The 27,450-nt window shown below is 36.8% G+C and overlaps 1 protein-coding gene across 7 annotated transcripts in view; it reads left to right on the forward strand.

The window, feature by feature from the left end:
• Nucleotides 1-27,450, forward strand: part of ADAM23 (ADAM metallopeptidase domain 23) — a 206,878-nt gene that overhangs the window by 116,041 nt on the left and 63,387 nt on the right. For 6 of the 7 annotated variants that reach the window (XM_081577941.1, XM_081577944.1, XM_081577942.1 and 3 more), the window contains 9 exons: nucleotides 817-880; nucleotides 5,098-5,170; nucleotides 6,155-6,231; nucleotides 7,900-7,965; nucleotides 18,505-18,576; nucleotides 20,844-21,007; nucleotides 22,048-22,132; nucleotides 22,894-22,984; nucleotides 25,671-25,719. In XM_081577941.1, the coding sequence (XP_081434067.1) occupies nucleotides 817-880; nucleotides 5,098-5,170; nucleotides 6,155-6,231; nucleotides 7,900-7,965; nucleotides 18,505-18,576; nucleotides 20,844-21,007; nucleotides 22,048-22,132; nucleotides 22,894-22,984; nucleotides 25,671-25,719 (741 nt within the window). The remainder of the gene's footprint in view (nucleotides 1-816; nucleotides 881-5,097; nucleotides 5,171-6,154; nucleotides 6,232-7,899; nucleotides 7,966-18,504; nucleotides 18,577-20,843; nucleotides 21,008-22,047; nucleotides 22,133-22,893; nucleotides 22,985-25,670; nucleotides 25,720-27,450) is intronic. The other variant, XM_081577945.1, reaches the window with a different exon arrangement.

Below are 27,450 nucleotides of genomic sequence, written 5' to 3' on the forward strand. Positions count from 1 at the left end.
TTAATTGCCATTTTGGTGGGTACTGTGAAAGAGAAGGACAGGGACTTTGGGGGTGACCGAACCTAGTTCAGAAAGGTTTCCCAGAGGTATCTCCCAGAAGAACTATCAGTCAGCTTAACCTAAGGATAAGGTGAAGGTGGCCAGGCAAGTGTGGTTTGAAAGAAGAGAAGCCCATGCTTTGGTTTTCAGGCAGGCTCTTAAAAAACATTTGTAGGTGCTTTTTAGACTCAAACACAGTAGCACTTTGTGGAAAAATCTGTTATGGCCATGTGATGAAAAGGATCTTGAAAATCTTATCTACACACTTTACAAAAAATCCTGTTTCTCTCAAAATTAAATGTGGTTCCCAACACAGAGTCTTAATAGAAATTCACGGTTTGCAAGCATACAGATAATTCTGTTTGCCTCTTCAGAATCAAATGGTTTTAGATTATTCTTATACATGAAGAACCTGTTTTCTTATAGATGATACTGGATTTGCGAATCAAATTTGTACTAATTGTACATGGTTTGGTAAAACTTGAGATATTGGGACAGCATCAATAGTCCTATCCCAATCTGACCTTCTTATCTGTGCATTTAATTCCAAAAACTAATCATACCAGGTATAATGTGTATACTTCTCGTGTACACTTTTTGCACTTTCTGTAGCCTATACGTTGTCTAGTGCAGTGCTAGGACCACAGTGGGATTCCATGCAGATATGTGAATTTGATTTGAGGCAGAATAAAGGTATTTATTCAGATACACTCATTTTTAAAGACAGTGTGTTTGTTATATGTGTTAACTCTCTTTCTGTGGTTCCTTGTGTCGTAGTGGTATGTTTGAAGATCATACCTTTGTGTATATGATAGAACCACTGGAGCTGGTTCACAGTGAGGTGAGTGTGACTGTGACATCAGTTTCTTTATGGTGCTTTACTTTTCCAGCATTTTGTTTTTGAATAATCAAGAGATGATCACGTAGATTTCAAAATGTATTTATCTAGAGCATTTTATTTCACATTTAGGCTGGTACCATGAGTTTCGAAGCTTAGGTTGCATGTTGGAGGTGGCATGTCAGTAAGGGATGGTAAGAGGCCTCAAACATTTTCTGAAGCTAAGATCAGTTCATTGGAAGGACTGATGTTGAAGCTGAAACTCCAATACTTTGGCCACCTTATGCAAAGAGTTCACTCATTGGAAAAGACCCTGATGCTGGGAAGGATTGGGGGCAGGAGAAGGGGATGACAGACAGTGAGATGGCTGGATGGCATCACCGACTCTATGGACATGGGTTTGGGTAGACTCTGGGAGTTGGTGATGGACAGGGAGGCCTGGCATGCTGCGGTTCATGGGGTCGCAAAGAGTCAGACATGACTGAGCGACTGAACTGAACTGAAGATCAGTTCTTCCCAGTCAGAAGAGAAAACAGAGAAGATGCTTTATTTTATACTGACCAATTTGTTTTCCTTTAAACAAGCTTTTATTCTCATGTCTTTAGATAGTTGTATGACTGTAAGCAAGCATATACATAACTTTTATGAGTCTAAGAATCTTCAGTGGGGAAATTTGTGGGTTCAACTATGATTACATCAAACAGTATTTATTTTTCTTTTGAGATAGGGAAGAAAATAATGTTTAGAGTCATGCATAGGCAAGCAACCTAGATAAGAAATCATGAAGGCATTATGTTAAGTGAGTAAGTCAGCCAGAACAAAGCAAATGTTATATGATCTCACTTGTATGTGGAATCTAAATAACTGAACTCACATGAACACAGGACAGATTTGTGGTTACCAGAGACTGGTGGGGGAAATGAGTGAAGGTGGTCAGAAGAACACACTTCCAACTATAAGTTAAGTAGGTTCTGGGGATGCAGTGTACAGCATGTGATTGTCATTAACAATATAGTATTGTATATTTCAAAACTGCTGAGAATAGATTTTAAAAGTTCTCAACACAAGGAAAAAAATGCATAACTAAGTGAAGTGATGGATATTAACTACACTTATTGTGGTGATCATTGTATAATATATACATCTATCAAATCATTATGTTGTATACTTTAAACTTTTCCAGTGCTATATGTCAATGATAGCTCAATAAAACTGGAAAAAAGAAATCATGTACTCTGATCATGTTGCTAACTAATAGAATGCAACTAAATTTAAAATTTGATATATTTATGTATTCATGCTTCCCTGGTAGCTCAGATGATAAAGAAATTTGCCTGCAATGCAGGAGGCCTGGGTTCAATCCTTGGGTTGGGAAGATCCCCTGGAGGAGGGCATGGCAACCCACTCCAGTATTCTTGCCTGGAGAATCCCCATAGACAGAGGAGCCTGGTGGGCTACAGTCCATGGGGTCGCAGAGTCAAACACAACTGAGCAACTAAGCACACATATATTCATCAGTATTGTAATAAGGGCATTCTACATACTGGATATTATTTTAGGTGCTGGAGGTAAAATGGTGAACAAAATAGACATCAAACCTGAGCCTAATAGAGCTTGTAGTCTTCAGGGGCAGAGACAGGAATAAACAGGTGAATAAGTAATTTCATATGGTATGTTAGATGGTACATACTAAGGAGAGAAAAATGAAGCTGGGAAGGTGGCGCATGCTAAGTCATTTCAATCGTGTCAGACTCTTTGGAACCCTATAGACCGTAGCCCGCCAGGCTCCACTGTCCATGGGATTCTCCAGGCAAGAATACTGGAGTGGGTTGCCATGCCCTCCTCCAGGGGATCTTCCCGACCCAGAGATCGAAACTGGATCTCTTACATCTCCTACATTGGCAGGTGGATTCTTTACCTCTAGTGCCACTTGGAAAGGTGGGGAGGAGAGTTAAAATTTATATATTAACTGTCCAGGGCAGGGCACAATGAGGTGGTGAGCTTTGGATGAACATCTTCAGGAAATTAGGACACTGGATGTGTATTGCAGGAGAAGAACAAGTGCAAAGGCCTTGAGGTAGGAGCATTCTCAGTGTGTTTTAGGAACTCCAAGGAGCTCTGCTGGCTTGGAGAGGAACAGACAGGGGAGAATGTAGGAGGTGAAGGTGCTGAGAGGTATCAGTTGGGAAGTCATAACAGTGAAAAGTACTGCTGATGGAAAAATAGCAGTTTGAAAGTGATAGCGTCAGGATATTGCAATCATTGATGGGGAGCAGAAAAAGTTTTTTTTTTAATCTTTAGAGATTTCAAATGTAGATAAAATAAATTTAGAGACAGGAAATAAGTCATTCAGGCTATTGATAATAATAGTTGAACAGACAAATATTTATTTCCTTTATATGGCAACATGTGTATGAATATAGGGTAATTTCAAATTTGAGGCAGAAAAGTCTTTAAGTTTTAACTGGTTTATGTTTGAGTAAAGCAGTATTATTTTTAACTGATAATTAAAAAATTATCAGATAATGAAGATCACCCCACCTAGATAGATAAAGACCTTTTGATTAAGTAAAATATTTTTCCCTTACTCTACTTGTAGGTAGATAAACTATGTACAGCACAATTATTTGACTCATACAGTAAAAAATTGACTTGATTTCTGGCATTGATTAAGGATCCCATGACCCTAAAATAAAAACAAAGCCAAAGAGCAAAACAACGCCGCCCCCCATAACAACTCTAAGCCTTGAGTTTTTAAATAGGCAAAATGAAATAATTTTTCATTGCATCCCTCATAGGGCAATTTTACACATTTGATGAATTAATAAATATACATGACTATGTCTATTAAACTATTGAAGAGATTTATAAAGTGTTATTATCATAATGTTTAAAGCATTGGTTTTGCATTGTTAAACCCATAATCCTATTCTTCAGGAGCTGATTGTTATATACTTAGTGCCTTTTCTCTTTTGCCTTCCACTTTACTGCCTGCCTTTCATTCATGCAACGATTTATCCTCATCTTCACTATGGAGACGGAAAGGAACAATGCTTGAAACTTTAGTTGGTTTTTAAAATTATGTTGCTAGTTGTGAGTTTCATCACTCCACGTATCTTTTCACCTGATACCAGAATTAAGAGTCTATGGTACTTGAATTTAGATTTTTGATATTTAATTTACTATTAATTTTAGTATGCTTTATAAGTCCAGTAATATGGATGGGGTGTTTCTAGGGAGAACTCATGTTATTTCTCAAATAGTAAATGAATGGCAAAACTTTTAATTGTTATAAGTCTTTTATGTAATTTAATAAGAGCACTTTTTAAAATAAGTTTTTTTTCTGATTATAAAACATTGTAGAGAATTTGGAAAAAGCACAGTAAGCAAATATTTAACTGAATAGTAATTATCTGTTATCCCATCTCCTAACTTCTCTTCACTTTTCAGTGCATATTCTTCTAGTTTTTCAGTAATATGTTCCCATATTTTAAAAAATAAATTGGACCATTATTTTGTAATATAATTTTAACTCAGTAATGTATCCTCTGAACCTCAGTATTTTTTTGTTAAGTGGCGATAAAATATGCACCATATGGAGTGCTTGTGAGCATTAAGTTGGTAAATTGGTAGTGCATCCTATGCACTCGGTAATGGAAGCTTATAATGATGGAAATAAGACTTTAATAAAAGTGTAATATCTTGGGCAAAGGATATGGATATTTTCAAGATTGTTGATAGACTTATTAAATTTCTCTCTGACCTGTGCTACCAGCAGTGTGTAAGAGTGATTTTTGCCTTGCAACTGTACTTGACTATGGTTGTCATAATTTTTAAACCTTTGCCAACCTGATGGCAAAAGTTGGCATATCTTTTTACTTACATTTTGAAGAAGTGTTAAAGTATTCATCTTACATTGTGCAATCATTGCCCATTTGTGTTTCTTTCTTGTGAATTTCTTATGCATGGGTTTGAAGAAAGTTAAGGTTTAAGAGTACTAATGAAACTATGATTTTTATCTAAACTGGGGCCATTGGATGATGCTCTATTTTGTTTGAAGTTCAACTTTCAACAAGGCATATACTTTTCATTTTTGGTAACTAAACCATCAGCATATAAATGTTCCCATTTTAGGGAGGATATTAGAGAAAGTGCTAGCACTGTTCCATACAGATGTAATCATATTTTCCTTTTTAACTGACTAATTGTTTTTGTTTCAGAAAAGCACAGGTCGACCACATATAATCCAGAAAATCTTGGCAGGACAATATTCTAAGCAAATGAAGAATCTCAGTAAGTTTTCATTAAAGTAGCCATTCTGTTTTATGTACTAGAGGCTTTGACTTGGAGCTTGGTAGACATGCAGGCTTGTTGGAAAGTGGAATTGGTTTGAGATCTGGAGTGAGCAGTGTTGGTGGGCAGTTCATGTGGCTTTCATGTAATGAAGCATGAAGAGTCATTTCTAATGGAAAGACTGAAATCTGAAACTCAGATGTAAAGCTGTGTTAGAAACTGTTGAGTGTGGGCATATTTAACAGAGTTATTTACAGGGAGGTTCATCCTTAGATTTTCGTGGAAGTTTGCTGCTCTTTGACCAGCTGGTACTATCTCTTTTATGGTCTGGCTCTGAGGCATCTTAAGCATGCTGATTTGGCAAAAGCTGCTTTTGGATTATTAGGGTATGCAGTGTTATTTCTGTGTATCAGTACCAAAAGTTTCCAGTAATTTATGCAAAAGGTTATGCCATGCATTCTTTTTAATTCTAAAATAAATTAAGGGGACTTCCCTGGTGGTCCTGTGGCTAAGACTCCATGATCCCAGTGCAGGGGACCTGGGTTTGATCCCTGGTCAGGGAACTAGATCCCACATGCCACAATGAAGACTGAAGATTTGGTGCAGCCAAATAAATAAATAATAAAAATGCTTTTAAAAAAGGAAACCATTTAAAAAATAAAATGAATTAAGCATGGTAGAATTCTAAATTTTCATATATCTAGGGTCAGGTGGTTGTAAATCAAATATGAGTATTCCCAGGAATCTTGAATAGCTCATTATGTTTTTCATGAGGTTTGGAAGAAAATGATGCTTTTGGATTACATTTGTGGCCATGCAAATGTGAACTATTTAATAATTGGTGTGCTTTTTCCACCTTAGTTTATTTTGATTTTGAGAAGACAAATGCTATCAATGCTGCTATTCCCTTACATAATATTTTTAAAACATTCCCTCATTGAAATGCGTCAAACATGAATTTTGGTATTCTTTCCTTTTGCACAGGTATGGAAAGCAGTGATCAGTGGCCCTTTCTGTCTGAATTACAGTGGTTGAAAAGGAGACGGAAGAGAGCAGTGAATGTGAGTGTGGCACTGAGTTACTAAATAAGAATCCTGTAATTATATAATCAACAACTTTCATAGAGCGCCTATGTATTGATAAATGTATAGGGGCTTCGGAATTGAAATTGTGTTCCTAGTCTATTTCATAATAGGTTAGAAAGCTGTAATGATGGGGACTGTTTAGTAATTACATGGTGAATGCTATGTAACCAGAAATTAATTCCACAGCATATAGATTACATGGTAATTTACTCGATAACTTAATGAGTAATTATACTGAAAATTGCGCTTTTTATTTTTTTGACTGTGTTGCACAGATTGTGGGATTTTAGTTTGCTGACCAGGGATTGAACCCATGCCCCTGCAATAGAAATGTGGAGTCCTAACCATTGGACTGCCAGGGAATTCCCCAAAATTGCACATTTAAGATAATGTTTTGCTAAATGTAATTTTTATGGAAAATTAGACCACCAGCCATCGAAAACTTAGTGATAGGTCAAATCACCCTCTCTTTTATGAGCTTGTCTTTTGTATTGCAGTGATTATGGATACAATTTTTTTTTAACTTAGAGATATGTTTTTGCTTACTCTTAAAATTGCAGTTGGTAATAATAAATTTTGTATAGACTGTTGATGTTTGACTGCAGTCCACTCTTATCAAACATAAACTGATCAATGACCATGTGCTCTTCTAACTATGAAAAAAAATGATAGTCCAAATGACAGCTAAAATACTTAGCCCTTGCTCTTTAAAGGATTATCTAGTATTCAAAATTTAGAATATGATAATTGTCAACATTTGTTCCTTTGAGAAGTTGTGTGATTAGGAATTAGTACAATATTATGAGAATTTCATGCCCCTGAATTCAGGTTTCTATGTCACTACATTGGTACCTATTCCAGATGTACTATACTATTCTTATTGTTATTTATTTTAACATGTTAATAATTATGCATTTTTCTCTAGAATGGTTTTACATATAAAAATTGTATGAAAACCACATGAGCCGCTCTCTATCTGGATGAGTACCTAATGATAATTAAATATAGTTCTTTTCTGAGCAGTTGTACATTTGTTGTTTAGTTGCTCAGTCGTGTACAACTCTTTGCAACCCCATAGACTATAGCCCACCAGGCTCCTCTATCCATGGGGTTTTTCAGGTAGTAATACTGGAATGGGTGTCCAGTTCCTTTTCCAGGGGATCTTTCTCACCCAGGGATCAAACCCATGTCTTCTGCAAGTCTCCTGCATTGCAGGCAGATATTTTATCACTAAGCCACTGGGGAAGCCCGATTGTATGTTTTGTCTTTTTTGTTCAGTTGCAAAGTCATGTCTGACTCTTTGTGACCCTATGGACTATATGGGTTCTTCAGGCAAGAATACTAGAGTGGGTTGCCATTTCCTTCTCCAAAGGATCTTCCTGGACCAGGGATCAAACCCATGTCTCCTGCGTTGGCAGGCAGATTCTTGACCACTGAGCCGCCAGGGAAGCCCAATTGTATGTTTACCCACACTTTATAGTCACTTTTTCATTCCATTTCCCCAACCAGGTTTCTTTGAGGGTGTTCATAAAGTGAACGGCGAAGAGTTCTTCTGAAATTCTAAGTCAGTCTTCCATCTAACAGTAAGCATTAGAGATATTTTCTTTAACCACCATTCTGATCACATATTTTTATTTTCTATAGCCATCCCGTGGTGTGTTTGAAGAAATGAAATATTTGGAACTAATGATTGTTAATGATCACAAAACGGTAAGAATTCAGAATCAATGGGTTTTAGACTGGACAGTTTACTTAAGAAACAACAATAATCTTCTTTTAACTTCTATCAAAGTAAAATACTTAAAAGACATGTAAAGAATAATTACTATCCTCCATTGGCCACTCTTGAGGATAAAGTAGAAATTTTCTTAACCATACTTTGCTGAACCACTTTCCTTATAAAATATCTTGGCCGAAGCCCAGGGCATTCTGAAGGGTCTTGGTCAGTAGGCTGCTTGCTAGTACAGTTGAATCCAGATGCAGATGACTGACTGAATCTGTTGTAATGTACTGCACAATTTTATATAAAGTCCTTGAGCATCAGGATTTTGGCATCTTTAGGGACTCCTAGAACCAACCGCCCTTGGATACTGCAGAACAACTTTATACCAAATACTTGTGGTGTGCTGGTAAATGCTTAACACTTGGTTCTCTGAAAAAAAAGCTTTGATTTAAAATGTTTGCTGACACTACTATGTATATATAAAATAGGTTAACTAATCAGGATCTATTGTATAGCACAGGGAACTCTACTCAATACTCTATAATGGCATATATGGGAAAAAAGTGCATATATGTGTATGTATAACTGATTCACTTTGGTGTACACCTGAAGCTAATGCAACATTGTAAATCAACTATACTCAAATAAAAAATTTTTTTAAATGTTTGCTGATATCCATGGTTTAAATACTCCTACCATGGCTGATTTCAAGCTACCAAAGTGATATCATTAAATGAGAACCTGGGAAAGATGTATTCAGTTAGCTCTTGTGAACTGATAAGAGCTGGTTCCAGTACCCTACTGCCCCATTTTTCAAACTGTTTCAGTTCAGTTCAGTCGCTCAGTTGTGTCCGACTCTTTGCGACCCCATGAACTGCAGCACGCCAGGCCTCCCTGTCCATCACCAACTTCTGGAGTTTACCCAAACTCATGTCCATTGAATCAAACTGTTTAGGGCACTTGTAATTTTTGTTGTAATTACATAATTCAATTTTTTAAGCTGTATAAACTGAGGCAAAGAATAATTTGCTTTATGAAAGCTAAGTTACATTTTTGGAGAGACTTTATAAAGATGGGACTGTTAAGACACACCTACAAGTCAGGTATAGATGAAAAACTTGTAAAAGATTGCAACAAAAATTCAGATTGTTTGGAAATATCTTTAAGTCCTTGTTTTTCTTTAAGGATATCAAAATTAGGTTAGTAAACCTATTAGGTTAGGTTTTATGTAAAGTATATATAATATATGCTATTGTTGTGTCCAATTCTTTGCGACCCCATGGACTGCAGCACACCAGGCTTCCCTGTCCATCACTAACACCTGGAGCTTGCTCAAACTCATGTCCATTGAGTCGGTGATGCCATTCAACCAGCTCGTCCTCTGTCGTCCCCTTCTCCTCCTGCCTTCAATCTTTTGCAGCATCAGGGTCTTTTCTAATGAGTTGGGTCTTCACATGATGTGGCCAAAGTATTGGAGCGTCAGCTTCAGCATCAGTCCTTCCGATGAATATTCAGGATTTATTTTCTTTAGGATTTGACTGTTTTGATCTCCCTGCTGTCCAAAGGACTATTATGTGAAATTCTAATCAACAGAAAAGCCCTTAAAACTATGTGTTTTTAAAAATGTTGATTTGATTTATATTTAAACTTTTATTTGGGTCTCTGCTTTAACTGATGTTTTCCATTAATTACCAAGTACTGGCTCAATTATGCTGAATATGAAGTTATTCAGTAGCATACCTCTTAGTATGACATGCAGACTTTATGTTTTGAACCAGTAGCTTTTAAGTACATTGCTTGAATGTTAGTAGGAAGCAGAATTATCAGAATTATGTACAATTTAGGACAGATCTTTTGTGATAGAAAGGAAAATTGGATGTGTGGATAGCCATTTTAGATAAGGAAGGCTAAAGTATGACTTTCTGAAGGGCATTAATTTCCTTGAAATGCCAAGATAATTTTTTTGTCTGAATTATTTTTGTTGATTGGAGCATTGAGATTATTGCCAGCTACTTCTCCATCTTAACATTGTGGCATGTTATAAAATTATTTTAGAAGCCTAAACTTTTCCTAACATGCAGTATACAATATTTTTATGATAGTGAAAATAATAATTAAGATATATACATTACCTTTAAATTCACAAAGTGCATTCACATATAGCTGGTAATTGATAGACAAATTCACCAACCTATGACTTGTCATTCCAATCTCTTGTTCCATGAAATCTCTGTTAGGAAGATTCATGAAGCCATCAATCAAAGAGCAGATTTCAGAAACTGTACAAATGCGAAGCTTGATTAATTTAGAAAATTATATATTTTGAAATTATTTTTATATATTTTAAAATGGTAAGCCTTTAAATAATCTTGTGTTTATTTATGGATAATAAAATAGTGCCCACCTTTAAAATATTGTTTTGTAGATAGAATATTTCTAATATTATTTATATTCTGTGGTAAAGTTATCTTATTTAGGCTACCAGGTCTTTTAACGGTAAATCTTAGTAATTTGTTTTATTGTTATTACTAAAATGAGTGAGAATTAGGCATGAGTACATCTGTCTTTGAAATCAGAAAAAAGAACTATAATTCATTCTGATAACTTTGGAGGGAATACATGTTATGAAATGGAAAAAAAAGAAAGCCTTTATTACTGGATGATAATGAGGCCTAAAGTAGAAAGAAATTACCTAAGAAGATTTCTGCTGTTTTCTTAAATTGAGGTATAGTTGATTTACAGTGTTTCAGGTGTATAGAAAAGTGATTCAGTTATATAGATTCTTTTCCATTACGTTATTACGAGATATTAAATATAATTCCTTATGCTGTACAGTGTGCTTCCCAGGTGGCTCAGTGGTAAAGAATCTGCCTGGCAAACAGGAGATGTCTGACAAGCAAGAGATGTGGGTTTCATCCCTGGGTCAGGAAGATCCTCTGAAGAAGGAAATGTCAACCCACTCTAGTATTTGTGCCTGGGAAATCCCATGGACAGAGGAACCTGGCAGGTTACAGTCCCTGGAGTTGCAAAGAGTTGGACATGACTGACCAACCTAACAGCAGCAGTAGTGCTATATAGTAGGTTCTTGTTAGATTTCTACTAGTTAAATAAATGTTGCTTCAGTGCAATAGAACTAAATAGATTCCTTTTCTTAGAACAAATTAGATTCTAGCCCATAATAGTCCCAAATAAGTGGGTCATTTTATATGAATTTTTTTTTCTTTTGAGAGTTGTTGTTCAGTCGCTAAGTTGTGTCCAACTCTTTGCAACCCCATGAGTTGCAGCACCCTAGGCTTCTCTGTCCTTCACTATCTCCCAGAGTTTGCTTAAACTCATGTCCTTTGAGTCGGTGATGCCATCCAACCATCTCATCCTCTGTCACCCCTTTCTTCTCCTGCCCTCAATCTTTCCCAGCATCAGGGTCTTTTCCAATAAGTCTGCTTTCCATATCAGGAGGCCAAAGTATTGGCACTTCAGCTTCAGCATCAATCCTTCCAATGAATATTCAGGGTTGATTTCCTTTAGAATTGAGTGATTTGATCTCCTTGCCATCCAAGGGACTCTCAAAACACTTCTGCAGCACCATGATATGAAAGCTTCAGCGCTCAGCCTTCTTTATGATCCAACTCTCACATCCAGACATGACTACTGGAAAATCCCTGATAGCTCAGTTGGTGAAGAATTCCCCTGCAGTGCAGGAGACCCCGGTTCGATTCCTGGGTTGGGAAGATCTGCTGGCGAAGTGATACACTACCCACTCCAGTATTCTTGGGCTTCCCTTGTGGCTCAGCTGGTAAAGAATCCACCTGCAATGTGGGAGACCTGGGTTCTGGCCTGGAGAATTCCATGAACTGTATAGTCCATGGAGTTGCAGAGTCAGACACGACAGAGTGACTTTCATTTTCACTTTGACTATACAGACCCTTGTCAGCAAAGTGATATCTCAGCTTTTTAATATGCTGTCTAGATTTGTCATAGCTTTTCTTCCAGGGAGCAAGCATCTTTTAATTTCATGGCTGCAGTCATCATCTATAGTGATTTTTGAGCCCAAGAAAATAAAATCTGTCACTGTTTCCACTTTTTCCCTATCTGTTTGCCATGAAGTGATGGGACTGGATGCCATGATCTTAATTTTTTGAATGTTGAGTTTTAAGCCAGCTTTTTTACTCTCCTTTTTTACCTTCATCAAGAGGCTCTTTAGTTCCTCTTTGCTTTCTGCCATTAAGGTGGTATCATTTGCATATATGAGGTTGTTGATATTTCCCCTGGCAATGTTGATTCCAGCTTGTGATTCATCCAGCCTGGCATTTCTCATGATGTACTCTGCATATAAGTTAAATAAGCAGGATGACAATATACACCCTTGATGTACTCCTTTCCCAGTTTTGAACCAGTCTGTTGTTCCATGTCTGGTTCTAACTGTTGCTTCTTGACCTGAATATAGGTTTCACAGGAGACAGATAAGGTGTCCTGGTATTCCCATCTCTTTAAGAATTTTCCGCAGTTTGTTATGATCCACACAGAAATTCATGAAATGAGAGTTGAGAAAAGTTCTCTTTTAAAGATGTGCTTTCATGAAAAGATGCTCAACATCACTCATAATTAGAGAAATGCAAATCAAAACCACAATGAGGTATCATTTCACACCAGTCAGAATGGCTGCTATCCAAAAGTCTACAAGCAATAAATGCTGGAGAGGGTGTGGAGAAAAGGGAACCCTCTTACACTGTTGGTGGGAATGCAAACTAGTACAGCCACTATGGAGAACAGTGTGGAGATTCCTTAAAAAACTGGGAATAGAACTGCCATATGACCCAGCAATCCCACTGCTGGGCATATACACCGAGGAAACCAGAATTGAAAGAGACGCGTGTACCCCAATGTTCATCGCAGCACTGTTTACAATAGCCAGGACGTGGAAGCAACCTAGATGTCCATCAGCAGACGAATGGATAAGGAAGCTGTGGTACATATACACAATGGAATATTACTCAGCCATTAAAAAAAATACATTTGAGTCGGTTCGACTGAGATGGATGAAACTGGAGCCCATTATACAGAGTGAAGTAAGCCAGAAAGAAAAACAACAATACAGTATACTAATGCATATATATGGAATTTGAAAGATGGTAACGATAACCCTATATGCGAGACAGAATAAGAGACACAGATGCATGGAACAATTTTATGGACTCTGAGGGAGAAGGTGAGGGTGGGACGTTCTGGTAGAATAGCATTGAAACATGTATATTATCATATGTGAAACAGAACACCATTCCATGTTCGACGCATGTGACAAGGGCTCAGGGCTGGGGCAATGGGATGATCCAGAAGAATGGGATGATCCAGAAGGATGGGATGGGGAGGGAGGTGGGTGGGGGGTCCAGGAAGGGGAACACATGTGAACCCATGGCTGATTCATGTCAATGTATGGCAAAAACTATTACAATATTGTAAAGTAATTAGCCCCCAACTAAAATAAATAAATTTATAAAAAAAAAAAAAAAAAAAAAAGAAGCTATATACAAAAAACAAAGGACTGATAAATCTGGTTACATAAAACTAAAGAAAATTATGTTTGGCAAAAACATTATATATGAAATAAAAATAAAAAATTATTGCAAAAAAAAACAACAAAAAAAAATAAAGATGTGCTTTATATGAGATGAAGATAGTTTTTGAATTTGAATACTTAAAAAGGGATAAATCAAAATATGGATCAGGTACTTAAATTTGTGTGTCAAAGTAAAACTAAACTAGAATAATTGTCATCTATTTAAAAAAAGTGTTTTTGGCCGCACTGCACAGCAGATGGGAACCTCCGGACCAGGGACTGAACCCGTACACCCTGCAGTGGAAGCATGGAGTTTTAAGCACTAGACCACCAGGGAAGTCTGACATCTATTTTTTAAAATCTCGATGTTTGCTGTTGGGTTTTAGAATGTCTTCCCTCTGAGAGTGCTCGTCTTGCAATCTTTGTGCTACATGAGGCAACACATTTATTTTCATAGCTATAACCCTCAGGTTGAAAATCAAGCTCTAATTTTAATTTTTTTCAAAAAGCAAATATCTTTTAAATAATTTTTATTGGAATATAGATGATTTACAATGTTGTGTTAGTTTCAGGTGTACTGCAAAGTGAATCAGTTATTCCTATACATACAAGATATCCACTCATTTTTAGATTCTTTTCCTATACAGACCGTTACAGAGTCTTGAGTAGAGTTCCTTGTACTATATTGTAGGTCTTTATCAGTTATCTATTCTATACATAGTAGTGTGTGTGTATCAGTCCCAGTCTTCCAGTTTATCCCTACCTGCCTTTCCTTCCTGGTAACCATAAGTTTGGGGCTTCCCTGGTGGCTTAGTTGATAAAGAATCTGCCTGCAATTTGGGAGACCCAGGTTCGATCCCTGGGTCGGGAAGAGCTCCTAGGGAGGGGAATGGTTACCCACTCCAGTATTCTTGTCTGAGAAACCCCAGGGACAAAGGAGCCTGGTGGGCTACAGTCCATGGGGTCACAAAGAATTGGACATGACTAAGCGACTAACACTATATAACCATAAGCTTGTTTTCTACATATTTAACTCTGTTTTGTAAACAGGTTCCTTTGTACCTTTTTAAAAGATTCTACATGAGTGGTATTATATGATGTTTGTCTATCTCTTACTTCACTCAGTAGAATGTTCTCTAGGGCCATCCATGTTGCTGCAAATAGCATTATTTCATTCAAAAATCAAATATCTTAAGGATTGTGCTTGTTCAGAAAAGAGAAGCAAATTTGACACTTTAAATGTAAATTATTCTCAGCAATCAGAAAATGTGAAAATAAATTCTTTCATAAATGGAGATTGCATATTTTTCTTTGTGTGTATAATTAATTCTCATTCATGCAGGAAATAGAAACATTTTGCCTACATTTACTTTCAAGCATACCTCTTTAATTCAGAGTAACCTAATATTGCCTTCTTGAAAAAATGCAGCTATCTTATTTGGAACAAGCATCATATATTATCAGTAGCTTTCAATTAGAAAAAAATCTCTCAATTTTGTGTAAACCATTTTAGCAGCAGGCTGGTGGAGTCTAATTTGTGAGCCAATTATAGCCTTGAAAGGGGTCTGCAAACATTTCTTTGAGCTGCTTAAGCTAAATATTAATATAAATATTAAACACTTTTTAAAATTAGAAAACTAATTGAAATATTTTAAAGTGCATGAAAAACAGATGTTTTTCTACATTGTTACTATATCTTTATGTATAAGTCAATAGGTGAAAATATGTAATGATAACATATTTTAATTTAATTTAATTTCCTTATTTAAAAGCCACTATATTTTATAGGGCTTCCCAGGTGACACTAGTGGTAAAGAACCCACCTGCCAGTGCAGGAGACATAGAGATGTGGGTTCGATCTCTGGGTCAGGAAGATCCCCTAGAGAAAGGCATGGCAACCCACTCCAGTATTTTTTTTTTTTGGCCACAGAGTGTGGCATGTGGGAGCTTGATTTCCCAACCGGGGATCAAACTCGTGCCCCCTGTAGTGAAAGCCAGGAATCTTAACCACTGTACTGCCAGGGAAGTCCCCCACTCCAGTATTCTTGGCTGGAGAATCCCGTGGACTACAGGCCATACGATTGCCAAGAGTCGGACACGACTGAAGTGACTTAGCACGCATACACATATTTTATAGGTACCCCAACAAATTATGATTTCTCATCAATAATCATGATTTATTAGGCATGTACATAAACTATTTTATATTACTTGTTAACAAGTTTATCTCTTACGTCGACCCAGAGTAAGCATTGAATTCCAGCTGTTTGATCTTGGATAATTATTTATCCTCTCTGAGCCTCACTTTCCACATTTATAAAATGGGGATAATAAAACTTACCTCACTGAGGGCCAATATTTGTTGTAGGAGAAACACTAATCATAGATCCTAGTAAATCCTACGTACTCAATTATACGAAATTTCAAGTGAATGAACCTAGTGGTCACTCTTTTTCCTTGTCATACTTGTCTTCTCAGCAGCATTGCATACAGTTGGTTATTCTTTCCTATTAGAAATATCTTCATCTTTCTGCTTCTGTGACACAATAGCTGTCTCATGTCATTGGCCATTTCTTCTTAGTCGTTGATGTTTGGCCTTTAGAATTTTGAGAATTCGCCATAGCTTGGTTTGGGCTCTCTTTTCTTTCTATAACTTTCCCTCAAGCGACCACTTCCAATTCTGTTTTTAAATTATATCATGACTTAAATTCATCACTCTCAACTTTATACTCTAACCTGCTGAGTTCCCTAGTTCTATTAATATATCTGACTGCCTACTTCAATATTGAGTAGACATCTCACATGTAACATTTATAAATCAGAACTCTTGGTTCCTTAGTCCTAAACTGCTTTTCCCCTAGTCTTTCTCATCATTTTAAATTGCAAACCCCCGCCTCCACCCCAGCTATTCTAGTTCAAAACCTCGGAGTCATCTTTTACTCTCTTTCCTTATCTTCCACATCCTATACAGCTGTCCTGTCTTCATTATTTTTTAACCTGGACTATTACAATATTTTCCCAACAGGTCTCTCTTCTTCCATTCTTGACCCTCTCTAATTCACTCCCCTCACAGCAAGCAGAGTGATCTTTCTAAAAAGAAAGAGGTGGAAGTTACAAATATGAAATAAATAAAAACATCACATTCTGATAGACTTTTGAAGTTCTCATTTTTTAACTTCCGTGTCATACTTTCTGTGTTCATTATACTATAAAAGGACATATCCCAAAAGGACAAATTAATGTTCAGAAGCAAAACAAATTCATTTGAATAGATATGTAACATCACTGCCCTAGAATAGGTGTCAACTAATATTTTCCCTTTCTTTTTGTCATAAGTACTTCTTAATGTCAGGACTTTTTTTAAGTGTACAATTCAGTGGCATTTAGTCGTGCATCCATTACCTCTATCCAGTTTCCAAATATTTCATCACCCACAAGAGACTTAATGTTGAGACTTTTGCTTTTACTTTTAAAGATATTTTTGAAGTTTTTCAGCTTGTGTAATTTGCTAGGCAACTTAAAATGCTGAGCTCTTTACAGCAATTTCCTTATGCTAAGTTTAAAAACACCTGTTAAAATATCTCACTGTGTCCTCACATGGTGGAAGGGACTAGGGATCTCTTTAGAGACTTTTTTTATAAGGCACTAATCCCATTCATGAAGACCCCATCCTCATAACTTAAGTGCTGGTCAAAGGTCCCACCTAATACCATCATTTTGGAGTTTGGAATTTTAGCATAAATTTGTGGGGCACACAAATATTCATACCATACCAAATATTATAAATATAAATAGCCATAAATTAATGATGCTCCTAATGACACAATACTAATTTATTGCACATTTATCATGAGTTGTCAATATACTCAGTATTATAAAAATTTTATATCAGATATATAAGCATTAAGACATATTCTTCATTTAAAAAAACATAGTAACAGGGTTAAAGAGAATGAAATAAAGGGGTTCTGACAAATTTATAGTGTAAAAATGGACAAAGGAGAAAAAAGAATATTATGAAAAGTGCATTTTTTAATAATTATAATTGAAGTCAAATTTTAAAGATATGGTGCATACCTTATTTGGTAGTTTTGAAGATGTTTTTCTTTTTCCTCAACAGAAAGCATGATCCCCCTGTGGTAAACTTTAGTTTTCAAATGTCCTCTCAAAGCCATATTAAGCTAAGTATTCCTTACTAAAACTGTAGCCCTTCAGATGTTATGTAATTTTTCTATTAATTTACGTAATTTTCTTAAATAGTCATAAATAACCATAAACAACCATACTGTTGGCACATTTCATTTATACTTTTCGTCTCTTCTTTGACTTCTGAGCTGTCAAAAGCAAAAGGCTTCGTTTGGAGGAGGTATTGTTCTGAAAGGATATACTAAACTGTATGACAGATGCAGTCTATAGTGTGGACTGAATCTCAAGTGTTGCCTAAGAAATCTTCTTGATCTTTGTATGAGCTTGAATTCAAGTGAGAAAGGTGTCCTGTAAGGATTAAATTTCTTGGTCTACACTCTTTATAAACTGGTAAAGTCAAGTAACAAATTTAAAAAAGATTGCATTTGTTAGACATTGAGAGTGATCAACAGCTTACTGCTCAAGTGTGAAGTTTCTCACACAGAATCTCTCGGCCCTCCCCATTACCCAGAACACCATGGGTATTTTTAAAAATTAATTAATTTATTTTTAAAATTGGAGAATAACTGCTTTACAATGTTGTGTTGGTTTCATCATGGGTATTTTAGACAGTTATACTTTTCCTGCTTAACAGAGAAATAAAGTAAGAACACCACTATGTCCAAACACAGCACAAACTGAATTCGGTATTTTTAATTCCCATTTCTACTCTTGCTGTCAGATTTCTGTTTTTATGGAATTTTGAAAATTTGTCAGTAGATTATGGTTTGACGGTGACTGGTCTTTGTGTCCCCTCCCCCGCCGCGCCCCCTCCACCCGACCCCAGTACAAGAAGTGTCGGTCTTCTCTTGCACATGCGAACAACTTTGCAAAGTCTGTGGTCAACCTTGTGGATTCTGTAAGTATCCTGGTTTTCTTGAACCTGTTTTTCCAAGATGGAATGGTTTATATCTCCATTATTTACTTGTTGCTTTAGTTGTTTCTGGGACAAAAGTAAAAACACTATCCTTAAGCTCATCTGGCTAAGAAATTATACACTGGTCTGAATCACAAAGAGCAGTGTTGTCAGAGTTTCAGGGGATTGTTGAGTTATCCTCGGGCTGCCAAAGTTGCATTGATGTTGCTTCTGGATGATATCTAGATATTATTTTCGCCAGAGTCTATGGAGGACAAAACATAGAGAAAATTAGCTACAGAACAGAGTGTAAATTAAACTTGGCAAGTGAGACTTTGTTAATAATAATCAGCTGAGCTTATCATCTTAAATATATGGCAGAAAAACTAATAGATTGAGGTGGATTATGTTTGGTGAATATAGGCAGCACAAATTTTTTTTTTTAAAAGAACCCGAATTTATTTTCTTAATGTTCCTATGAGAATGCTTCAGACTTATTTCTAGATAACAAAGTTAAGTGCAGTTCCCAAATAGAGCTAATTTAAAAGTAAAATATATATCTTCTTAAAAAAGGCTTCTAATCTCTAAATTGTTCATATTGATATTTTTTTCCTCTTCTCATTCTGATAGGAAATCCATAAGTGTGAATATTACTCATTCTGTTCCAATAAATAATTCAATTTGAATAGTCATAAATAAATGGCATAATATTTTGTGTATTCTAATGTAAAGTTCTGTTTTGCAAGCTAAATATATATATTTATCTGATATTTATTGTATATTCCCTCTTAACTGGGAAAAACATTATAAATTGCTTAATATCTAAATGATATTAATTTTTTCCAAAGAACTGCCTTCTTTTTTGCCTTAAATTTAAACAGTCCAAAAGCCTGTAATCATCTAAACACTCATATAATACACAGTAGGCACAGTTGGGCTTTCCTCGTGGCTCAGCAGTAAAGAATCCACCTGCAATGCAGAAGCTGCAGGAGACCCAGGTTCAATCTCTGGGTTGGGAAGATTCCCATAGTAGGAAACAGCAACCCACTCCAGTGTTCTTTTCTGGAGAATTTCATGGACAGAGAAGCCTGGTGGGCTACAGTCCATAGGATTGCAAAGAGTCAGACACAACTGAAGCAACTTGGCACAGGAATGGTTGAACAGAATAATATGGGTAGAGGGTAAGAGAATGTCATTTAGAGTTAAGATTGAATTTCTGAAGGCCAGTTATCACCGGGTTTATTAATTTTCTTTAATTTCAGCCCTTGTCAGTCTTCTCAGAGGATAAGTATAAGTGGATGTGAAAAAGAGAATATTAAACCTCACTTTTCCCATGCCCTAGCTATTTACTTGGTGGAATCTTAGTGTTTGTCATTTCACCATGATTGAATAGAATCACATCTTGAAATGTGTCATTTATATTTTGAGTATCATACAAGGTTCTGAAGTCGACCAACTATTTTTTCAAAGACATTACATTTAACTCACTCCTTGTTGTAAAATCATTATAGCATCAGGTTAATTTAGACACGATGGTGTTTCCTTTCTTCAGTGTGCTCCAAAGTCATCCATTGTTTTCTTAATTAGCTTGAAAATAGGACAAAACATTCATCGAAATTGCTTACATGAGTGAATTCTTTAGCTACTGGGCCAAAAGGAAAGAGCAGAAAGTTACAATTTAAATTTTGTGAGTGATGTCACCCTGTAGTGAGAGGGACATGGGTAATATAAGTCTGCTCTTCCCTCTTTTTGGTCTCAAACTGGTGTTTCTCTTCTGGTGTAATTTTACTTTTCATATAACAAGGATTCCCAGGACAAGCCAACCATGGTGTTAATGCTTGTCCAAGGATTTAGTGATCTGTTCCAATCCTGCAGGAATAACTGATCATATCACACGTGTTCAGAGCAAGTATATCAGACTCCAACCTGTTATTCCCTGCAGTTTGGAAGGGTGATTTTGCTTAACCCTGATTTGAATTTGTGTCCATACTTTAGGACTGTGATGCCCTAGAGAGATGCTGGCTACTAAAAGTGCTGATTGGGGATTGAAGTAACTTTGTATGAGAGGCTGAACTTTGTGCCTGTTCTTTCTTTCTTTTTTTTTGCTCTTGGAAAAGAGAAAGGAAAAGAAGATTCTCTCTGATGAGCTAATTCTGACCTCGTGTTCTCCTCTCACCTCCCCTCCTGTCCTTCCGCTGACTCTGAATCACTGATTGTGCATGTTTGACCCAGTGTTTTCCTCCTGCACCTGTCCTGTTGTCTACCCTCAGATTTACAAGGAGCAGCTTAATACCAGGGTAGTCCTGGTGGCTGTAGAGACCTGGACCGAGAGGGATCACATTGACATCACCACCAACCTTGTGCAGATGCTCCACGAATTCTCCAAATACCGACAGCGTATCCGGCAGCATGCTGATGCTGTGCATCTCATCTCGTATGTATTCCCACCCCTTGGCTTGATATTGATCTCTATCCCTTTATTGTATCAGTTAGATTATATATTAGTAAATCTATCCTGAACAAGATTGAGGTTGATTCCTCTGTTACATAAGGAGCACAGAAGTAGGCTGCCCGGTGTTGAAACAGTGGTTCCACAGTCATGAGATCTACTTTCAGAGCACTTCCCTCCCTTCAGACCTTCCATCCTCAAGGTCAACTCATGACTCAAGACAGCTGCTGACACTCCAGCCTTCATCACAGGCAATAGGAATGCCAGGCAGGGAGAAGTGTGAAAGGACCCTCCCTCCAGCTAACCCTTGTAGTAGATTTCCTGAAAACATGCATGTATCAATTTCATCAACAAATCATTTACTAGATCTTTATCACAGTGGCCCCAGTGAGCTATAAGAGAGTCTAGGAAAGATAGTCTTTTGAAATGAACTATTGAGTAAAATTGATGTTCCATCACTAAAGAAAGGGGATACTTTGTTTACTTCTGGTAAGTTGTTCACTTCCCCACTGGTGGCTAAGCTGTTTTCAGACAGTCCTCTAAGGTTCTGTCCTGGGATCAAACCAATCAAAGTCCTTCTTTCTTTATTCTCTCCTGTTACTCTTTGCTTTTCTCTCAGTGTTTATCAGCAATTTACAATTGTCAATATTTTGTATAACTACTAGATAGTCTCTACTAAAAAAAAGTCAAGGACTGTGGTCTCTATCTTTGTGCCCTCAATTTCTGCGCCAGTATGTGGTGCTTAGTTAGGTGCTCAATTTATTTTGACTCAACTGAGATTATTTAACATAACATTAAAGGTATTTATGATAACATACATTTAGAAGTATTTAAAATGTAGTTTTTGGCTTCCTGAAGGAAGGTTGGTTTGGGGTATTCAGTGTAAGAGAATAGATGTATTGAAATTGAATATTAATTAATGGAGTAAAGTTGGAATTAATGAAATTAATTGGAATATTAATGGAATAAACTTGAAATATAATGGTCACTACATTGGTTTCCTAATAGCACTTATTTTTCCTAAGGCGTGTGACATTTCACTATAAGAGAAGCAGCCTGAGTTACTTTGGAGGTGTCTGTTCTCGCACAAGGGGAGTTGGTGTGAATGAGGTAAATGTTATCAATTTTCCTAAAGTAGAGCTTTATCTGTGCATCTGATTTCTTTCTTCCCTGTGGCCTAGTTTACATCCCTTCTCAGGCCTGTTTAGAATGATAATGACATTGAGAATATAGTGTAAGTGGTTTGTATTAGTAAATAAAACCCAAAGTGATCTTTGGTGTTAGGAAAGAGCTATTGTTTCATATCATCAAGATAGTTTTTTTGTATTTGTCAGGCAGATGCAAACCGCAGATTGGCCCAGAAATTTTTTGGCCTCTGTAGATAAGTTTTTATAATCTTGTTAATCCTTCTGTTATGACTTTTTAAAGAATTATCTGCTCTTCTGCCCATGTTAGGTTTAACACACCCTCCAAGTAGAACCAACTAAATCTAAACCTTGGTCAGTTCCTGAATATATAATGGTACTAGATTATCCCAGTAGCCATCATTCAGTGGAGACTTCTCTTGACAGATTTGTAGTAAGTTGAATTTATTCTCGGTTTGGTATGAAGTGAAATGGGGCACAGCCTTTTATGATTTTATGTTTCCATGTGAAAACACCAAGTTCTGAGAGATGCCACATAGTGAGAGAGGCTTTCTGCTTCTTGGGCCCAGTTGCAAGGAAGAAGTGATAAGGAGCATATGCCGTCTTTTGATGCTGTGAGGCTCTACTTAGGGGACTGAGAAGATATGTGGTAATGATTAAGAAATAATAACTAGCTTTGTGCCCTCTCTCAAATGTTTCCCACACACTTTCAACTCTGAAAAACAGTATGGTCTTCCAATGGCAGTGGCACAAGTATTATCGCAGAGCCTGGCTCAAAACCTTGGAATCCAATGGGAACCTTCTAGCAGAAAGCCAAGTATGTACATTGACCTTCTTACTTTCATGTGCCATTCTGTCTGTATAATGCATGTCCGGTCAAAAAAGAAATATTTTTCATTCCTAAGTCATAATAGCTTAACTGTGGTATATCTCCTTCCCCTAAACAAATGATAAAATGAGCAATTTAAGGTAACTCTTAATCTGTGTGGGTTGGAGAAATGTCCCTTTCAAAGTCTGTAAAATCATCCTTTCTCAGGGCATGATCAGCTCTTTCTCACGCTGCAGAATGTTGGGGTACGTAGAGGTGAATACTCAGCCTGTTGGTTCTGATCAGTTGAATACAGACACAAGATGTCAGTGGAGCTCCATCACAAGTTCAGTTGGATCAGAAAAAAAGATCTGGAGTTAAAAGGAGCTTAAACTCTGATGAAATTTACCAACATAGTACCATCATTAACATTAGAGAAGCTTCCCATATAGACATCCCATCCTGGGGACAGGTGATAGAGGATAACACTCCTCTACTGAGCTGGCAGGGCCTCGATGGAGTAGAAACAGCCTCAGATCCCATCCTGTAGGAAAACACAGCCAGCGACTACTGGATATCACTTTCCTCATTAACCAGAGGAGAGGCAGATGGAAAGACAAGACTGAGATTCTAGAGGGGAGGTGTCAAAGGCCCACAGTAATTTGAGGGGGTCCTTGAACATTTTAAATTTCTTTTAAAATCAGTATAAAATCCAACTTGGATTATATTCCTCTTTAGAGCAATACAATAGTAAAATATAATTTCTATTAATAATACACTTTAATACACTTTTGTGGCAGAAGGCCAAAGTGCCTAGGAAGCATACGATGTGATCCTGTGGAAAAAAAGATTGAGGAATTCACTCCAACTAGTCTCTTATCTATGAATTAAGTGGAAATCTACTCTCCTCTGTGAAAATATCAGATGCCAGATATAAAGGTGTCCTTCTCCACTCCCCCTCCCCAAAGAAGAAAAGGATAAATATCTACCTTAACATTATCCTATGCTTTATACCTTTTTGACTACTATCAAATAATTGTCATTAATGGATAGTGTTATGGAAACTTGAAATAAAATCTATATCCAGGGTGTCTTGATTCCCTTTAAGGGCTTATTAGGTCATCACTTTATGGGTACATTAAGTCTGGTGGCATTTAGCAAATCTCCACAAACTTTCATTTGTTAATTTCTTGCTCAGAGTGTTCGCTTTCCCAGAGTACGCATTAAAGGACGTGATTCAGGTTTCACTGGCTGGCATCAATCCCCGAAAATCAGAAGGAGTAGGACCAGGTTTATGATCTTGTTTGAAAAAGTTGGAGCCAAGAAGAGGCCAGTGTTGGGGGCAGCTAAGAGATCTTACTGAGTCATATGATGGAGAAGGATGAGCAATAGGGTTCATTACTAATACCAGGCATTGTTCCTTCCTTCCTAAAATTCTTTATTCCTTTGTGAATTGTTTGTTCAGATAGATTAGCTCTGAATTTTGAATTTTTAAAAATCCATTTGGAAATCTTTAAAAATATCTTCGTCTATCATAGAAAAGAGAATAGAAGAAAATGAATGAAAAGGCTAGCCTGTCACAGTATCCATATGTCCATCTGTGGTATCTGTGTTAAGTTTATGATTGTTATTTAATTTAGATGATTTTACATTTCTATTTTAGCTTGCTCTCTTTTACTGTATGTTTTAGGTTAGTGTTCTTCAAGCCTATGGCTGATCCTTGCTTTGACTATAGCAGATTGAATTCTCTTCTCTAACGTCCAGTGTGCTCTGTTAGCAGGACTTCAGTGAGGACTCATTGAATTGTGCGGTAGAGCTTTGCAGTTCCCAGAGAACACGTAGGCTACCATCTCATGTGAGCCCCAGAACCATTCTGGGAGATGGGCACAGAGATACCTCCCCATTTTAGAGGTGGAAACCCTGAGACCCAAAAAATGCTAAGTCACTTGCCTATGAAACTCTCATCAGATAGAACTTGGACTAAAACACTAGTTTGTAAAGCCTACTTTGGACCACAGTACTTTTCATTAAACATTAAACTAGAAACTGAATTGAATTCTCTGAGTTACAAAAATGAAGAGAGGCACAATTTTATTTCTTGCAGTTGTTGTTCTAGGAGGCAAGCTATACTTGTTGGAAAGGAAAGAGAAATATTAATTTAAATGAAATAGGTTTTGCTGTTGATTCTTTTCCTAGATTAAAGAAGTAGCAATGAATAATTAAGGAGTTAAAGAATGACTAGCTCTCCACCCCCAGCAGCCCCTTAGCAATCCTGCAGGCAAATCAGCTGGGCAAGATAGCATCTGAAGAAAGATCAGGAGGAGTCAGGCAGTCTGCACACAATGGAAAATGATGCAGAATCCAACCTCTTGCCCTGATGACTCACTGAAATTTCTTCTCCTTTTTCCCTTAAAAAACTGTCATGGTCAAGCAGAATCTTCAGAGTTGGTTTGAGACATGAGTCTGCCTTCTCCCCAAGCTTCTGGCTTCCTGATTAAAGCAACCTTTCCTTTCCAACCAAAAAAAAAAAAAAAGAGAAAGAAATAGGTTTTTTTTGGTGAGACATCATGTTCTGTACCCATTTGACATGGAATTGGTAATAAGGAATTATTTCAAGAGCTGCAGTGCAAATTAAAGATGTGACTTTTGTTGTTTCCCTTTTCTTCCATTGCTTTTTATTGTTTCACTGGACTAGAATGTGACTGCACAGAATCCTGGGGTGGCTGCATCATGGAAGAAACAGGGTAAATTTTCATTGTACCTGCATGTGATATATAACTTACTGAAATTGGTATCTATTATCAGCTACAGTCTCTCAGGTACTGGTCTGTTAAGCTAAGCCTTAAATTCAATAATTCATTATCTGATATTTTAAAAAATGAAATAGCAGGTTCACTTTGTACTTTGAGTTTTTTATTTAAAGTTGGTAATAAAAGTAAAATAAAGTAACTACTTCTACTTCTATTAACCATTAAAAGAAGCACATGATTAAGTGCTTCTAAGTTTAGTGGTTGCATTAATTTTTTAGTACACTTAGGATAAAAGCTGGTTGTGTAACTGTCAGTGAAAACCCATTTTGTCAAAAATTTATATTTTAAGGAACTCATAAATAGACATGTTTACTGTAATAAAATCATACTGTATTCCTTATATAATCAATAAGACTTAAAAAAAATTGAGATAGATTTATCATGACTAAATTAGGTAGTCTTCTACTGATAGGCATTTGAACATTTCCTCACCTAACTCCTCTTTGGAAACTAGAGCAGCTGTCTCAGGTTTGCTAGTATTTCTGTGAACCAAGGCCTAGAAACATTACCCTCTTTTCCAGGGACCCCTACCCCTTCGCAGCCACTGCCCCAAGGCCTCCTAAGCTAGAGCTCCCTCCCAATAGATAGAAAAAGTTCCTCACTTGTATCTCTCCCACTTCTTGTGCCCATGTCAGACATCTGCTCAACACATCACCGTTTCTGGTCCTGCCCCCTCCCTGACCTTCTTTTGCAGAGTCCGTTCCTTATTTCCCCACCAGGAGTCCAGCTCAGGGGAACATGAGGCGTGTGAGTGTGAAGGCTTGAAGAGAGACTCAGCCATTATGCCTGCTACTTTAGAGCACATGTTTCTAGAAATTAGTTCAAATTTGACTGTTAACTTTGATGCTCCCCTTTCTATTGTACCATAGTTTCACAACATTATTGCTTAATCAGGCTTTTTTGAGATAACACCATTCATAATATTGGTTCTATCAAGAGAGGTCTTCTGGACTTCCAATTTCTAAATGAATTTTTATACTAAGTCTCCATAGGATATAACAAAACTATTTAAACTTACTATGTATTTTCTGATGGGCTTCCCACGTGGCTCAGTGGTAAAGAATCCACCTGTCAAGCAGGAGACATAGGTTCAATCCCTGGGTCAGGAAGATCCCCTGGAGAAGGAAATGGCAACCCATTCCAGTATTCTTGCCTGGGAAATCCCACAGACAGAGGAACCTGGCAGGCTATAGTACATGGGGTTGCAAAGAGTCGAACACACTAGCAACTACACACTACAGCCACAGCATATATTGACATAATGACAGAAATTTGGTTAATTAACTCACAAAGAAGTTATTGTATTATATTCCTTTTGTTATAATATTATATTCCTGCAAAATCATGGATATTACCAAGTAGTATTTGAGGTTGAGAATAAGGAGCTGTTACCTAGTTGTAATTCAGAAGGAGCTTACCCTAATTCTGGTTTGATTGTGTATATATACATATAAAAACATATATAGTCTAACACATCTCTTTAGGGTTTCCTTGTTTACCTCAGTTCTGTTGTTAAAGCCTGAAATGTAATATCTTTAATCAATTGACTCTCAATTCCCTCCTCCAAAGTAAAATCTTGTAGGTTCCTAAGCTCCTTTTATTTAGTTCAGAGGCAAAAAAAAAAGAGATAGTGCTTATCTTTACTATGTGCATGCTAAGTTGCTT

The sequence above is a fragment of the Giraffa tippelskirchi genome, chromosome 3, assembly GCF_054371585.1.
Source record: "Giraffa tippelskirchi isolate mGirTip1 chromosome 3, T2T-mGirTip1v1.2.pri, whole genome shotgun sequence".
Lineage (NCBI taxonomy): Eukaryota > Metazoa > Chordata > Mammalia > Artiodactyla > Giraffidae > Giraffa > Giraffa tippelskirchi.